This window comes from Corella eumyota, chromosome 5 (assembly GCF_963082875.1).
Source record: "Corella eumyota chromosome 5, kaCorEumy4.1, whole genome shotgun sequence".
Taxonomy (NCBI): domain Eukaryota; kingdom Metazoa; phylum Chordata; class Ascidiacea; order Phlebobranchia; family Corellidae; genus Corella; species Corella eumyota.
The window spans coordinates 6,947,384-6,965,118 of record NC_137494.1 but is presented as its reverse complement, the minus strand read 5'-3'; the positions used below and the strand labels follow the sequence as shown (position 1 = coordinate 6,965,118).

Genomic DNA, 17,735 nt, shown 5'->3' with positions numbered 1-17,735 from the left:
TTTCGATGTTTGCTTAAACTTTATACTACATAAAACCAAAAGGAGAATTTCATATAAACGGAAGTGTAATAACATTTTTAATTACAGCCTGTTATTCGAAATAGCCTTATCTTGCACTCGTACCACCTCATAGTAACTTTTTTCTATTCGAAACCGGGTATAAATATCAAAACGGTCGTAGATATGTCAATAGATCAATGCCACAGCAGTACATAACAGGACTTTAAGATTTAAAAAAAAAATGTTGGACATGCGTTTATTTATGTTCGTTGCTGGTATTTTTGCTAAAGGTAAGGGTAATAATTAGCAACAAATTTCAACATTGTGTTGCATTTTAATGGTAACGGTATAACTAAATTCTCCTTTGTTTTTAGAAGCTAACGCAACACCACCAAACATCGTTATGGTGTTAGTTGACGACTTAGGTAAATTAATTTACAAATTTAGTAGTTTAGAATAGATTTCCGAGTACTGTATTTTAACCTAACGTTTTTAAAGGCTGGAATGACGTGAGTTGGCATAACAGTTTCGTTCAGACCCCATATCTTGATGCTTTGGCAAAACAGGGCGTCATCTTGAACAATGCATATGCTCAACAAGTGTGTACACCCTCGCGGGCGGCTTTACTAACCGGCCAGTATCCAGTTGCCACAGGAATGCAGGTATGTGTGGAATACGTTACGTTTTTATTACATTTTTGTTTTTACCTAAAGTAAATGATTCGTAAAATGTTTCTTAAACCCATTTAACTTGTATATAGGAAGGAATTGTAAATGCAAAACAATTAAGCGGATTGCCTCTTTCATTAACTCTTCTACCCCAACATTTAAAAAACACTGCCAACTATTCGACTCACATGGTGGGTAAATGGCATTTAGGTTATTGCAGTGATGATTACACTCCTTTAGAAAGGTAATTTCTATTTTAACTTAACATCCAAACAACCTGATTTTTCGTGTTTATGAAGAGCCGGTTCTTAAATGTTAGACCTCACTAATTGCTAAACAACACAAATAACCGCAATAACTACAAATAAACCTTTTAAGCTTAATCTCTAATCTTAGTATACAAAACATTAAAATATGACATTAACAAAATTATATTTTATTTGTAGAGGTTTTGACTCACATTACGGATTTTACAACGCACAGATAACTTATTCAACTCATTTAGCTCATGGTAAGACTTAAGCCGTGACATATGTTTGCATTAAAGTAATTTAAATTACCATTTTAGAGGGGTTTGATTATCGCAACGATACCGAATTAAATTACGATGCTGATGGTAAGTATTCGACAAAAGATTTTACCGACGTTGCTGTTAAAATAATAGAAGACCACGACCAGGAAGATCCATTGTTTTTATATATGGCTTACAACGCACCACATTCACCATTTGAGGTAATCAATTAAATCGAAATTCGAAGCAAGAAAAAAGAAATTTATGTATCTATAGTATAATTTGTTGTTTGAAGCATTATTACAATAACTTAATAATATATTGGGTCGTATGGTAATATATTTTTGGTCGAGATACAGTTCAAATATTTTTTGTTTTTATAGGTTGAAGACTCGTACAGTAATCTGTACAGGCCAACCTTAAAAAAAGGAAACAGAAAAACATTTCTGGGTATGGTTAGCTACTTGGACGAGCAGGTACAACGACTAGTCGACACATTAATTGCTGAAGAATTGTGGAACAACACGATCTTTGTTTTTTACTCTGATGTAAGTTATTAAGGATATTTCTAAATCCAAAAAAAGTTAACAGTTTTTGTGGCTGCTATGATGTAAATAAAGCTAATCTTAGTACTGCTGTACTTTAGTAATACACACTAACATTAGTATTTTTATAGCTTTTACAAACCAAAATGCTAATTTTATTTTTTTAAATAAAAAGCTTTTAAACTAAAATGCCTTAATAACAATCTTTTAATAGAACGGGGGTGTTGGCAACCCCAATGGGCAAGGTGGAAATAATTATCCACTAAGAGGAAAAAAGGCGACGCTTTACGAAGGTGGTTATAGGGTTCCAGCTTTTGTTCTTAGTCCGTTACTTGCACAGACTGGTTACCAATATGAAGGGTGAGTATAAAAAATAAAAAAATATGTATGTTTCAAAAAAATAAATTAAGTAGGCGAAAGGCCAAAACAGACCACATCGGCAAACATCATTCGGGCGTTTCTCCAATTAGAACGATTAATGAAGTTAAACCAACATGATCTATAAACAACTTGTAATCTTAACAGAGTTTTAAGAAAATTACTTTTTATTGCTAAGTTGACATGTTAATTATTAAAAGGCTGGTCCACATTACTGACATGTTTACCACTTTTATTGAACAAGCTGGTGGCTCTGTAGCTTCGGATGTCGATGGGTTAAACGTTTGGGATGCAATTTCAAGCAATTCAGCCTCACCAAGGTTAGTTAAGATTTGAACACAAGTTGGTAGGTAAATTTAAAGTAAAAAACAACCATGTATGTTATACAAAATAAAATATACTTTAACTAAGTCGTGGGTTCAATCTTTACTGCTCTCATGCTGTACGCCCTTAGGTAAAGCTATAAACAGTATGAACTCCCGCCGAGTCAACACTTAATCAACAGCATAATTATCGGGAAATTATAATCTATAATATCCCAAACTGCCACAGGAAACTCGATACTGGGTCGGGGTAACAGTTGTTACTCTATGTTTAGGTCGCCTATTCGACCTTCCCACATCGAGGATAAATATATACAAAAAAATACTTAAGACAATACCTAAAAAGCCGCACAAGCCAATGATTTTGCAAACATTTTAAGTTCACTTTTTAGAACTGAAGTTGTGTACAATATTATTCGTTCGGCATTTGCAAACAACCCCAGAAGAACTGATGACTCGGCAGCTATACGTGTTGGGGATTACAAATTAATTGAGGGAAATCCAGGAGGCGTTGCAGGATGTAAAATTTATAAAATATTATTAACATTAAAGTGGTTTTGTTAATGATCGCCAATTTAGTTAAACTTTAAATGGCATACATAGCAGAGATTTTTACAATAGCAGCGATTGATAAAATCAGGTTTATGAAAGGCGAAAATAATTTTAATTTGCCTACAAAGTATTACATATTTCCATTAACAATGCGAAATAACATATATTTTGTAAGAACATCTTGTGTTAATTTAGTGGGAGGATGGGTCTTGCCAAAAGAGGGAGGAACCGATATAATTGGATCACCAACAGGGTATGCTCCTATTACAAAGAGCGGAGTTGACTACTTCCTATTTAACCTACAAGGTAATACAAAAAAATTTTTAAAACATGACATAAGTTAAAATAGCCTTCACACACTTACACAAAAATTAAACAAAATAAATCTAATTATCTAATACGTTTTGCCTAATAACTAGCTTATTCGCAAATAAATCGCGCATCTCCTGATGCGCTTGGTCTAACAAATTATAATTTCAAATTTGCAGATGATCCTTACGAAACTACAAATCTGGTCGACGCCGAACCAGATCAATTTGATGATTTGATCGATTATCTTAACGCGGCCAAAGTTCGTTATCAGGTTCAAGCTATCGACGACGCTATAACTACGGATCCTGCCGATTTTCCGCCCTCTAACGGCGACGCATGGGTGACAGGATTTTGTTAAATTTGTAGCATGAAAAGCGTCTTTTATATTACAAAACGACTAATTTTGCATACTAAAAAATTAATTATATTCATTATTATAATATTATCTAATAATTATATAAATTATTGATTAACATATAAAATGTCGTCTAATTTGAAAACGCTTATTCTTTTATAACTATACCTAAATCTGTTTTTTAATTTTTCTTTAAGCAGCTATAAACAATAAAATTAAAATTATAGACATTGGATGGTAACTTTAGTCTTTCTAAATTTTAGTATTAAGTAAAAAAACAATATTTTTTATATTTAAAAAAAACATAAAACTCAAAAGTTATTTAAATTTAAAAAAATATCTATTTAATTTAAAAATGCATTAAATTACAAAAAATATATATTTACATTCTAAATTATATATATTCGCAAACAGACACAATTATTGACATATTTAACACATATGTTACATTTGAAAACAGGTGGATTACAATTATGTTTGTAATTACTATTTTAATTTTTTCCTCATTTAACCTACATATATTAAGTACTGAATATATCTTGTTACCAATAACAACCTAATATATTCAACAACCTGTTATTCTAACTTGTATGTTTTTAAACGTATATAACAAAGTTTCCCAATAATTTCAAGCATTAACTATAACATATTTACTTATTTAATTATTTAACAGATTTGAAAAACACATAAATGTTACGCATATGTTGGTATTTATTTAAAAAAAGTACAATTATAATACTGCCAACATGTTTATTTTATAAATTATTGCCGCCATAACCCAGTAGCAAGTTAATTTTTTGCAAAAACATGTCAGGACTATATGAAATAAACATCTCCAGTGCAATTGAAAATTCATCAAAAACTAATGTGTATTTTATATTAAATACTACGTCTACAAGCAGTTTGGAGCAAGCTACGGATTTAGCTGAGATTTGGGAATGGTTTACCCTTATCGTTCTAATCTATATCTTAGTAGGCTTGTGTGTTTTTGAATACAAAAACATTAACATGGTAAGAGCAATTTCTGATAAAAAGGAGGGCTGGTATTTACTTGCAATGAGAAAAACCTGCCTTGTGGGTTCTGGGTTCTCGTTGCTTTACGCTGGTGGAGTTCTCTACTTTCGATATGTTACGTTTTCAAGGCACGTAATTTGTAAATGGATTATAAAGTTACACGTATTTTGTTTTGTATGTGGAAAGTACAGTGATTACGCAACTGCGTGGTTACGACAGCGATGCATTTACGTCAACCCACTGTTAATGCATTTAACTTCTAAAACTCTAAGAGCACTAAGCTTGCTATTAGGTGTATTAAACGTGATTTACTTCCTGTTAGAAACACTCGTGATTTTGTTTTTTATGGACGCGATTTTGATAAATCAAAAGTGTTTTTTATTAGTGGATATGCCCAAATTCTCTGATATTAAATTCTATTTTCATTTTATTGTTTTTCCGCATATATTTATAACTCACGTTTTTGGCCTGTTGTTAATTTTGTTTATTTTTTTTAAACAAAAAAAATTAGCTGGAGCTAACTCTTCTACAAATAACGCAACTACGGCGCTAACGTGCAAAAAGTACAACAAAATAATAAATAAAACGGTCATCGTAAGTACTTTAGCTTTTTTTGTCGACCTGATGACACTTTTTGCCGTTGTGGTTAACAAGTTATACATTGCAATACTTATTCGTATTATGTTGTCACTTATTCTACAACAATTTCTTTTTGCAAATTGGAAAGATAGGCTGTTTCCATGGAAATTATAGTAGATTACCTTTTTTTAAATGTTGTTTTAACAATTTGTATCAAACGTCAGTAATTGCCAACTATCAAAATGTATTTATTAATTATGAAATAGGTGGCTAATTAATTTAACCTAACGATACATCCACTATGAACAACTGTTTAACCCCCTAACAAAAAAGGCGTTATTAGTTTGGTTTGTCCGGGCTAAGTTTTTTCAAGTTTAAAAACGCCGTGCACAATTGAATACCATGTTTTATGTTGTTGTTTTTTTTTAAATAAACTATATTTTTATGATTGTTAAATATTAATACCCAAGATATTTTATTTAGTTTGATTATTTTGACGACAACACAATTTATTTATTTCTTTTGCTACATATTATTGTTTAACTCGCGACGCAACCTTTAAATAACTGTTTATGTAATGTTAATATCTGTCTCGAAAACTGAACTTTTTGCAACGTTTTTATAGAGTTTAAACATAACAAAGTAATAAATAAATTAGTTAAAAACTTTTAAACAATAATAACATTTTAAGTAATTATGTTTAACAAATTTTTGACAACATATTATTATCAACATATATAAATAAAAGTTAATATAAAACTAGTTTGTTTAATTTTAAACACATGATAAAAAATTGTATGACCAAAGTATGGCCAAAGCCTTATGCCTAAGCTAATCATAACAAAAGAAAAATTTAGCCTACTTAAAACAGCCCTAAAGCTTATTTTTGCTACGAGTACAAATATCCCCGGAAAAAGCAAAAAGGCACAAAAAGCGCTTTTTCTGTTCTTAGTTAAGCTAATGGCATTCCTAAGCTTATACTGTTCTCTCTTTTAATAATCACAGTTTAAAAAAAATTGAGTGATAACTTTAAATTTAAAGTTGTTATATAGTATTAACACAAAATGATAAACCACGAGTTATATAATGCACACTTATAGATTATTCAAAAAATATATAATAAAACTTGACAATATTAAATATTGCACTAAAAACATATTGCTTTTTAATCAATTAAGTAAAATAATATTAAATATACTAACAAGCATCCTTTTATTAAAACTATATCTTTATACCAAAACTACAACATAAAATCTGTCAGTTTTACTAATATTTAGCTACTAACAACTAAACAACCATAGTAATAACTGACAAAAAAAATCTAACTAACTTTATCGCGTTACCTGATTACAAATAAAACTAAACCATAAAACACACACAGACTTAAACCTTAAAACACAGTCAAAAATAACGGATAAATTGTAAATTAAAACAGAATTCTGCCCTTCGCCTGATCAGGGCCCTCCACAATTTCGGTGGAGGGCCCGCCACCTGCCTAAAAATAAACATACACTTTAAAATACTACATCTAAGTTGTTAAAAAATATTAGTGTTTGTGGTTATTACTAAAAATACGAGAAATTGCATAAAAAAAACAAATAAAAAAGTTTAGTTTTAATAAATTCTAATTTTCATAATTGCAACAAATGTTAAGAAAGTGTTATAGGTGTTATAGACCTATAAGCCATCTAAAAATTTATATAAGCCATCTAAAAATTTATAAAATTTGTAGATTGATGGCTGCAATAATCGTACTTAAAAACAAGTAAGTTGTATAATATGAAAGTTACTACTAATGGTGTTAGTTATAACTTATAGGTCAGGCGTTTAGATTATGTAACTCCTCAGTTTCAAGTTTATCTTCTGCATTTGTTGCATTTATATTAGAGAATTTGTTTGGTTTTAATCCATTTTTCCAGCGCTAAACATAATAAAATTATTCCAAGTAGGTAAATAATAAATACTTTTTTTGATTAGCATATTTATCGACAGCGTGGTGTAGCGGTCATAAAACTTGGCTTTACTACATGAGGTCCTTAGTTTGATTCCCACTGCTTTAATGCTGTAGTGCCCTTGAGTACAGTGCTATAAGCGGTGTGCCCTTCTGTCAACACTTAATTTGCGGCTTATAAATATTCATCAATTAAAGCTTGAGCTAATTTCCCTGCCAGAGACTAAGTCGGGGTAACTGAAACTGCCAAAGACAGAGTCGGGGTAACTGATGTTGCTCTGTGTTTAAATCGTCAAGTCGCCCTTCCCACATTGAGAATAAATAAATGTAAAAAATAAAAAACAATAACAATATTATTAAAGTGTTTGTTTTAAAAATTGTAATGCAAAAAACGTACCTGCTTAAGAGTTCCTTTTTCACGAAATAAAATATAAAGTATATACCCTGGTATACATAGCAATGATAATAAAGATAAAAACCATCCAACGACATAACCCCAAGTCGGGTAAACAAAATCTCCAACTGTTAATGGTTTCCATTTAACACAATAAAAGATCGATATAGCCTAAAAACCAAATTGTAAATATCATGTTATCCTGTTTTTAATTTGATATTGTGCATAGCAATTTTTACAATCGACAAACAATGCATGAGCTTTGAATCTATAATATTTAAATTACCACCAAATTTAATAACGTTTCTGCAAATACGTAAAACATAGGTAAACTGCCAATGATTTTGCCTAACCCTAAATAATATAGATCAAAAGATAGTAGCATTTACAGAATTTACATAAAAATTAAATTTTTCTAGATTTAAAATTGAAATCTATTTCTTCAGACTTACCAAACACAAAAACGGGACTATGGCTCTGTAAGAAAACTTGAACCACGGCGAAAGTCTTCGCCCTGTTGCTTCGTAAACCTCGTGAGCAAATTTGTCGCCGTCCCATAACCAACCGACTGCTAGCGACTCGGCTAGAATACAAAACACGACGCAAATACCGGAAGAGCCGTAGTAGTTGATCAGTTCGAAAATGTAAATGCCGTGCTTAATAACAAGAAATATGTTATTGAAAATGCTAAAAGTTAGTGTAGGCGCCGTCAGCGTGATGTAATGGTGAAAACACTTGCTACACCACATGAGGTCGTGGGTTCAATCCACTGCTTTCATGCTGTAGCGCCCTTGGATAAGGCGATATAAACGGTATGCCACACCCGATTAGTTAGTTATTAATCAGCTACATAATTATCGGAAATTATAATCTATAATATTCCAACTGCCATAGGTAACTCGAGGCTGGGTCGGAGTAATTTATGTTACTCTATGTTTAGGTCGCGTATTCGACCTTCCCACATCGAGGATAAAGATATACAAAAAAAAAATATATAAAATTAAATTGTCCAAGTCAAATCAAGACTTTGTCGGGGAAACGAATGCTACACTATGTTAAGGTCGTAAAGTCGACCTACCCAAATCTAGAATAAATAGATATACATAAATAACTTTATTTTAAAGCGCTGGTTTAAATTAAATCGTATACATACCGGTGATAGTAAACAAAGACAGGCCACAAAAAATGTGGTGAGAAGGGAAGCGTTAGTTAACGCCCTGCGCCGCTGAGTAGATATCAGCAGTGGATAAGAGTCCCCAATAATTGCCATTAAGCCTTCGAATTCCGAGAACTGAACACAAAAAAAAATAAGAAAAATATTTCTTTTAGCAGGATTATAAAAATTAGCCTACCGCACTGTCTATGGCAACCATGAAAAGCATAAGAAAAAATAGAAGAGACCATATCTGAGGAAACGGCATCAGCGCCAAACCTGCTGGAAAAACTTGAAATACAAGTCCGGGACCTAAAAATTATTTTTTTGTTTAATTTTAGAAATTTATTCAGAAAAAAATCTTTGTTTAATAAAGATGGGGGGGTGTTATTTTTTAATTTATATGCTGTTTGAAATGTTATACTTTTTTTTTTGAAATGTTATACGATTTACCCGAAAAAGCTACTTCTTCTACTGGAACTTTCTCGATGTGGGCCATGTGACCCAGAATACTAAACGTGACTATTCCCATAAAAATTGAAGTGCACATACCAATCGGCAACAAAAACAAAGACTGTCTGTATCAAAAAAAAAATTAAAATGTTGATTTCTAGTTTTTTTTTATGTATTTCTATTTATTTTAAATTTGGTAGGTCGACTTTACGACCTAAACATAGTGTAGCATTCGTTTCCCCGACCAAGTCTTGATTTAACTTGGACAATTTAATTTTATTGTTTAAAATTGCCAGCTTATTATAAACTGCTGATTAAGTATTGGCTCAACAGAAGTACAGTCGGTTTACGGCCTTGCCCAAGGGCACTACAAAATAGTAGCCTACGTCTAACTCGTATTTTAATTACAAATTTGTTTAATAAAGACAAATATTTACTTTATGAAGTCGTTGTTCCTTTTGTTGTACCCTCCAAACGCAGTAAGGCCAGAGTAGCCGACTGCAAACGACCACATAGATTGCGACGCCGCATCAATCCAAACCTGAAAAAATTTCCAAATCAACAATTCAAATAACAAATATAAATTTCTATTCTGTAGGTGGGGAGAGTATTAAGAAAAGCAATTGCAGTAAAAACTGATACATATTATTGGCTATATATATATATATATATCACTGCCTACACAATAAGCTTTTTTTTAAATTATATTTTACAAATAAGTAATTTTTTTTTTACACAAATATGTTACCTCTCCTGACGCAAGTCGGCTAAAATCAGGAAGTAAAAATTGTTTAATTCCCTCACCAGCGCCTTCTAGCGTAACTCCTCGAATAAGTAAAATTACTAACATAACGTAGGGAAACGTTGCCGTAAAATAAACGGCCTGCAAAAAAATTAATAAAATAAAAACTTTTGACTAAATGTTGTCGAATAACATAAAATTTAACTTGAAAAAAATTGTAAAGTTTTATATAAAAATATATTAAAAACCTGTAAAAGTTACACTCGACAGGTTAACTGTTTACACTATGCATGCCTCCATCTATCACATTTACCATAATTGGCTTATAAATACCAACCTTTCCACTTGACTTAATGCCTTTCACGGTTATTAAAAACACGGTTAAAAAAGCTGCAAATAAAGATAGCATCATTGGCCAGTTAAAAGCTCCGTTGAGATCACTATCGGAATTAGGAATCCGTAACACATAATTTCTAAATTTAAAACAATAAATTAAGTTACACTTTTAAAACTAAAAAGAGTTTAATATTCGAAATTTAAAAAACCGGTCAACAAAGTAAATGCGTCACTCAAAAAGTTAGTTAAACCGCTTTTCCTATTAGCTTATTAAGCACTTCATCAAATTACAATTAACATCGAAATGGAATTAATAAATACACCATCAACTAAAAACATTTTAAAGAATTTTTTTACCTCCAAAACTGAACTTGAGATAGAGAGGTTTTGAGATAAACATCGGGTTTATTTGTAATATTTATTTGACTAATTGATTCTGTCACATACTCAGTGTTGTTAGATGTATAGTTACTTATCATAGTCATATTCTCTTCAAATCTTGACACACAGTTTGGCGTATTCCAGGGATTGCCTTGAAACAAACAGTATGAAAGTACGTACAAATTATAAGTGTTTAGGTGGGCGTTTATTTATTACTTTTATCGTTAAACTTTGTATGTGAGGTTAACCTATGTTTTTAAAACAAGATTTTTTCACGGTAAGCTTTAAATCCGACGCCCTAAAATATTTATAATTTTATGGTAACCTTATCCGACTGTTTTGGCGTTTAAACAAAAACTAATAGTAAACACATTATACCGAAAAATTAAACAATGACATTTTGCGACATCAAATTTTGTAATAAAATTTTAAATCTCACCGCAAGTTGCCCACGGTAAAGAGTTTCCAGTAAGTGAACTCCAAAAAAACAAGACAGCCCACCCCATTATTAGCATGTATGGGATCATTGCTAATACTGTAAGGACAACTGCAGAATAGCCAATACCCTAAAAATATGAATAAATGACATAAAAAAAACATGTTTTTCGTCTTTATAAAGAGAGGATTTCTTAACAGTGCCTTATTGTCAAAGTGCAACTTTACAGATCGCTACCTTTCAAAAACAAAACTGTTTTTTTATTTTTCACTTGAATCGCTAAACGCAGCAATTAATGTGGTTAATGTAGCCTAGTTAAACATAATTCGATTCGGAAAACAAGTTCATAAATCAACAACATTTTAAACGACAAAGTCAATTTGTTATTTTTGCGAGACATATTAGCATAAAACAGTGATACGCCCAAACTACTGTTTTATTACATACCAAATTTTACTTTGACACTAATACTGAAACACGTATCTATATTCAAATTGCAAAAGATGATATATTTTTACCTTCATAATTGGAACACGGTTCCAGGCGTCCAATTTAGCCCGCCCAGTCAACTGGCCAAGTCCAATTTCGAATATGTACATGGGTAGAGTTATAAACGCAACAGACAAAAGGTACGGGATTAGAAACGCGCCTACAAAAGAGTTATTGTGAGAAATCAAAACAATTTTTGAGACAACATGAAGAAGAACTTGACAATCACAACGACAAAAAATCATTTTAAAGTTATTTTTTTGAAATTTATTTTTATACAGTTTTAACTACTGTACTTTTTTGAATTTAAATGTAAACAACTACACGCATATACAATGTACTACATATATTACTTATTACCTCCACCGTTTTTGTGGCATATGTAAGGAAATCTCCATAGGTTTCCCAGACCGATTATATAACCCAAAAGTGAAAGAATAAAGTCGGCTGGTTTTTTCCATTGGTCCCTTAACAAACATACAAAAATATGTTTAAACAGTCTTATGCATTAGATTTAAACGTAGGATTTCTTATACGTTTACCTAGAGTTAACAATTAATAAAATAGTTTACCTTTCTTGCTTTACAATTTTTGACATTTTCTGGTATTTTTTATATTGCTTCACAATAGTTAAGATTTTATAAAATTAAGCTCTTTAATTTAAAAAAAGGTGTTTGCCTACAGACAGCTTATCATTTATATCACTTTTACAATGCGTTTTTCTCGACTGTTGTAAAATTTCGATTTTAGTCAGTCAACCATAAACCCGGCGCTTAACCTGTTAGACCTCATTTCATCGAGGATAAATAAGGCATGTAAAATATGCAATATTTATTTTATAAAAGTAATTTAAGAACGGAAAATTCCAATACTGACATTACTATTTATGAATTTTATTTATTTCATTTATTTAGTTTGTATGTGCTATATATTTACACCTAAAACATTAGTTAATTTTAAGCTTTTATAATTCAGATATAAATTACCACAATTTTACTAAAATGTGCCAAAATGATATTTGCGTTTTGTATAGAGTTACTTGTCGTAACACTTCATAACTTTATTCATTTTTGGTTGGAACATGTTTTATGTTTCTTTGGTTTTTAAAACTTCCTTTTTTGCTTCTTTAAACATTTCAAGCTTCTTTAAACATTACGGTAATAAAATATTTATTGAAATAATAAAAAGTAAGTTATACAGCTTTTATGTTGTATGTATTTTATATCCCATGAAACGGTGTGATTTTAAAATTACGTAAATTATAATATAACAGCTGTTTTTTTTCGCATGATGATCACGTTTTTAAGAAAACAAATATTATCAAACACATCTTTACTAAATAAAGTTATTATCTGATAAACAATGGGTTTCAAAAAATTAATATTGTATATTATATTGTTTGGCATAATAGGTAAGAATTAAGTTTAACAGCAATAAAATGTTAATTCTAAAATGGCCGTATAAATGTCGTATTCTGTAGTGGAATTTATGTTGAGCACTTTACATTTTAACGCAAGTAGCAATGTTTTAATCTACTTGGGTCAAAAACTTTTAATATTTTATGGGGAGATTAAATTTTTTAACTTATAAAACTATCGTTAGTAACAGATGTAAAATGCGACGACCGTATTATCGGAGGAATTGAAGCAATACCGCATTCAGAACCTCACGCAGTACATCTTGACAGAAACTCGAATTTTTTCTGCGGTGGATCGCTGATAGACAAAGAATGGGTTGTTTCAGCCGCCCACTGCTATCAAAGGTTTAAAAAAAGTTGTAATGGTTTTATTACTATATATAATACCACAAGCAAAGTAGAGTCAATATAACGATAGTGATCAATATTTGCCAAGTAGGTTGTTTTGTCAATTTATATGCTCTTTAAGTTTTTGATAATGTGACTAATTCTTTTATATTGTTTTATAGTATCTTTACTGTGGAACTTGGAGATCATGATCAAAGTATTAAAGAGGGCACAGAACAGTCCATTGAGCCATCAAATGTGTTTTTGCACCCTCGGTACAGTTCGGCTACCAAGGATTACGATGTTATGCTCATTAAACTTTCAGTAAGTTTTCGAAAACACTTTTTTTAACAGAATACGGCTACAACAGAGTGTTATAAAACAATGGAACTTTATGGGCGATTTACATGTAATTTAAACACCTATATAAACTATTGTTGTGGTGCGTTGGCAAATATTTATCACAAGCCCATATCGGTCAAACGAGTAAAAATAAACATATAGAGCGGGCACCTAAACTATAGTTTCTATAATTTACCTAATCATTTTTCATTTATTGCGTGTTTTATGGACAAACACATTATTACCTCTAACGTCACAAAATAAAATTAGTTCTTAAACTAAATATCTTTTTTTAAAAGAGTCCAGCAACCATAAATGAATATGTTAAACCAGTCGACATACCAGCGGCATATATTGAGCCAGTTGTTGGCGAAGAATGTCGAGTTTGTGGGTGGGGGAATCTTCAAACTTCGGGAAGTAAGCCCACATTTTCTTTATACAAATAATAATTAAGATTTCCACCAAGAAGATAATATATTTTATATTCGATAACCTTATCATTATTATAATATATTGCCTACTAGATGTATATCCCAACGTATTACAATGCATTGATGTTAACGTTGTAAGCATGGAAGAATGTAACGAACCAACAGCGTACGCCGGTTTAATAACAGAAAATATGCTGTGTACATACGCTCCAAATGGAGGCAAGGATGCATGCGACGTAAGTAAAAAAAATAAGTGGTGTTGTGACGTGTGTAGCTAACCGTAAACGTCGTGAAAGCAAAATACTAAATGTGGATTCGGCTGGTACTCGAAACCTTGCGGTCTGTACCTTGATGTTAAGACTTGTTAAACGCACTATAGTATTAGGCCTTAAATGGAACTTTAGCAACTCCATATTAACAACTTCTTAGAATTTTGGGTCAGACTTTCTAGTTTAGATTCTTTAAAAAGGACAATCTTGCAATTTTAGTAACGGCAACAATTTATATTTAGGGTGATTCGGGTGGCCCAGTTGTTTGTAACGGTTTACTTTTGGGGGTCGTGTCATGGGGTTATGGATGTGCATACCATAACTTTCCCGGAGTGAATTCTAAGTTATCCTGGTCGGTTTTGTGGATGCAGTCGATAATGAACTATAACTAAAAATTACCTAAATTAGGAATCATTTTCTATATATCCTGATGATGTGATAAAGCATAATTTTTAAGAAATAAAAATTTATAAAAAATAACACAAATTTTACAATAAATAAATAATCTAATTGTAGAAATATTTTAAACATGAAACAATAAAATATAATATATAGTTTATCTAAAAAAAATTAAAAAAATAAATTTAATGAAACATGTTGTAATAAAGAAACAGTGAAGAAATATAAAAATTGTACAATTGGAACATAAATAGAATAATATTAAAAAGAAAAGGGTGAGAATAAATAAGCAAATTATATGTTATCTAATTCATTTCAAAGTAAAACTTTTCATTTGAAGATTGAGAAATTTCTTTCTCGGTCAGTGCTGATATTTTAGCTACTCCGTGAAATACTGAGTGGGAGTATTTGTTGTAAACCTAAATAAAGAAAAATAATTGTTAAAAAGAGCTCATAAATAAAAAATTTAAATTATTTTACAAAAATTTATTTTTAGAGTTTAGTTGAAAGAAATTGCATTTTATTAAATGCTTACCATATTTAGTGAAGTAGTGTCGGTATTTCGAATCATTGAATTTAATTCAGATGCAAGTTGGATAATATCTTTTTCAGTATATGATGTGTAATATACAAGAGTGTCGTCCCATTGTTGTTTGTTGGTCATCTTTAAAGCCAACCACAAAGCTGCAGCAGCCATCTTCGAAGCAGATCGATCAACAAATTGATAACTTTGTAAGGACGATTCAATGATAAATCGAGCTAATGTTAGAGTCTTCATACCACATTTTGTACATTTGGCAAAACGACGAAGAAATCGATAAGAGATTGGAGCGTTGATGTCAAATCCAACTTGAGAAAGAATATTTCTTTCCATTGACAATAATTCGCTTCTTTTGTATGCGTCGTTACAAATAAAAAGGTAGTCATCAACGCATGGAATATGACTTTCCTGAAAATATAATCAAAAAAATATTATTGTTTGACATTTTACAAAATTAAAACTAAAGCAATATTATTTAAATGTTATAAGTTATTTTTAATTGCAATGATTTTTTTTACTTACATCAAATTTAGCTGCAATAAGTAAGCATGTGGCTCCAAGAAGTTGTAACTTTTCTTTTGATAAATCGACTTGTTGTAAATACAGATCTACCAACTTGACGGCCAAGTACAAAGTTTCATGATTGAGTTGAAATTTTTCTTGAATCTAAAAAAAGGAAATTAGTTAATATTATAATATACTATATAATACAGTTAGTAGTTTTTACCTTAAATAATATATAGAAAACATTAAATAAATATTTTAATATTTACCTCAACCATCCAATCTACAAGAATCGCTCTCATTTTAGGTGTGACGTCATTGGAAGAAAGAAAATCAGATCGAATGACAAAATGTTGTTCACGTGATCGCATATATTCAAATATGTCAAAAGCATATTCTGGAGCTTCATATATGTTGTCTTTATTGGCTACATCGATGTCATTAAATTTTAATTTCTTTGATGAATTGATTTTTGAAGCAATGTTGGTGATGTCAGTTAAAGCTTTTCTTTTGTTTGTTAAACCTTTTGTTGGTGAAGATGCTCTTCTTTTACGAGAATGTTGAACAGAAGTCATATTGAAATTTTGATGGGTTAAATTATATACTTATTGCTAAATTTAAATAATGGTAATGACAAATGGCACTTGTTACAAAGTTTATATACTATTTTTTCTTTTTTCAATAACACAGTTATAATCGTACTCAAAAAACATTAAAGAGCTTATCTATGTCAATTCCACTTGGAAATGTAGTTGTTGATAAGTGTGCCTTTAATTTTTATCTTAGTCTGATAAGACTTCATTAAATATTATCAGTAAAAAGAATAAGGATTTAATTACTTTTATTTTCCGCTACTTGAAACGTTTATTGTTATTGTTTGTTGATAAGACTTTAAACACAACAATAAGTTTTTATATAAAACTTTTATTTCTAGCCTTAGTCTTAATTTTTAACGTTTAAAATATACCTTGTTTATTTCTAAATGACATCAATTATACCTGAGTAATCATTTAAATTTTTAGGTTTTTAATAAAATAAAATAAATACTATTGCTGTATAGGTCCTTTTCTTTCTTTTTCATTCTAATTTATTATTGTTTCAAGTAAAGAAAAATATCTTCAATGACTAACCTGTCTTTTCTGAATAATGCATCTTAAAATAAAAAAAGAAACCCTTACATTTAACAAATTTAACAAGAAGTGTTATACGTGTTGTTTTTATTTGCACATGTGCATGACGTCATAAAATTCAAAACTAAATTCAAACCGAGGTATAGAAAAGTGACAAATAACCCGCACATTCCAATATTTGCTACATCTTGTTTTTACTGAACTTGGATGTTTGTTTGGAAAAGGTAATCCCCAATTTTCGACACGTGTTCAAATATTTGTCCTCGCGCGAAGTTGTTCGTTTCATTGATTCTATTTTGTTTAGCAGCAATGTTAGCAATTTAAAGCAGGAAATATTGTTATGCAACACTGAACAAATAATAACAATTTAAAACAAAAAAACAGCAATATGACAAAGTTTTTATCTATGTAACAAACAAATTTTAAACCTTAGTTTATTACATGATGTTTGTAACCGAAATCTTATACATTCATGTCCTAAACTGGGTGTAACAAAATAAAAAATGGCAGCATTCATTGCAATTTTATATTAAAAAGGTTTATAATAAAAAAAGTGTCTGTTAAAAATGTAACTTACAAGATTGAGCCACTAAGTTGCAAGTTTAAGTTCACTCCATTGTTTGGATATACTCGTAACACAACGTAAGAAGTTCTTATCTGATAATCAACAATGTCTTCGACGCCTTTATGTTTAAACTTGTAGCTTGAACAAAAGGATTAGGTCGCAAGTCTTACAAATATTATCTTTTCGCTAATATGTTTTTGTTGGCCGCCAATTCCAAAGTTGTATGTTGATGTCTTAA

General features: G+C 30.5%; 4 protein-coding genes across 4 annotated transcripts; 2 read left to right on the top strand and 2 right to left on the bottom strand.

Annotated features, from left to right (window-relative positions):
* Positions 1 to 241: 241 nt before the first annotated feature.
* LOC145753384 (arylsulfatase B-like) lies at positions 242 to 3,647 on the top strand. Its single transcript, XM_082569797.1, has 12 exons — positions 242 to 290; positions 375 to 425; positions 499 to 662; positions 761 to 912; positions 1,115 to 1,179; positions 1,237 to 1,400; positions 1,563 to 1,727; positions 1,939 to 2,084; positions 2,303 to 2,422; positions 2,818 to 2,945; positions 3,173 to 3,283; positions 3,397 to 3,647. Exons 1-12 carry the CDS (start codon positions 242 to 244, stop codon positions 3,645 to 3,647), a joined length of 1,566 nt encoding a protein of 521 aa, XP_082425923.1.
* A 2,571-nt stretch (positions 3,648 to 6,218) lies between these two features.
* LOC145753948 (sodium- and chloride-dependent GABA transporter 1-like) lies at positions 6,219 to 12,267 on the bottom strand. The gene is made up of 14 exons (XM_082570498.1): positions 12,145 to 12,267; positions 11,933 to 12,039; positions 11,602 to 11,732; positions 11,087 to 11,213; positions 10,624 to 10,798; positions 10,268 to 10,403; positions 9,937 to 10,071; positions 9,626 to 9,729; positions 9,189 to 9,313; positions 8,935 to 9,047; positions 8,736 to 8,873; positions 8,035 to 8,238; positions 7,586 to 7,753; positions 6,219 to 7,158 (listed from the first exon to the last, which is right to left on the bottom strand). The coding sequence occupies exons 1-14, from the start codon at positions 12,168 to 12,170 to the stop codon at positions 7,057 to 7,059; spliced, it is 1,791 nt and encodes a 596-aa protein (XP_082426624.1). The 5' UTR covers positions 12,171 to 12,267; the 3' UTR covers positions 6,219 to 7,056.
* A 769-nt stretch (positions 12,268 to 13,036) lies between these two features.
* On the top strand, positions 13,037 to 14,750 carry LOC145753383 (trypsin-like). The gene is made up of 6 exons (XM_082569796.1): positions 13,037 to 13,088; positions 13,175 to 13,334; positions 13,499 to 13,640; positions 13,958 to 14,075; positions 14,183 to 14,325; positions 14,601 to 14,750. Exons 1-6 carry the CDS (start codon positions 13,037 to 13,039, stop codon positions 14,748 to 14,750), a joined length of 765 nt encoding a protein of 254 aa, XP_082425922.1.
* A 312-nt stretch (positions 14,751 to 15,062) lies between these two features.
* On the bottom strand, positions 15,063 to 16,377 carry LOC145753382 (G2/mitotic-specific cyclin-B3-like). The gene is made up of 4 exons (XM_082569795.1): positions 16,072 to 16,377; positions 15,821 to 15,964; positions 15,293 to 15,706; positions 15,063 to 15,176 (listed from the first exon to the last, which is right to left on the bottom strand). The coding sequence occupies exons 1-4, from the start codon at positions 16,375 to 16,377 to the stop codon at positions 15,063 to 15,065; spliced, it is 978 nt and encodes a 325-aa protein (XP_082425921.1).
* Between the last annotated feature and the right edge of the window lie 1,358 nt (positions 16,378 to 17,735).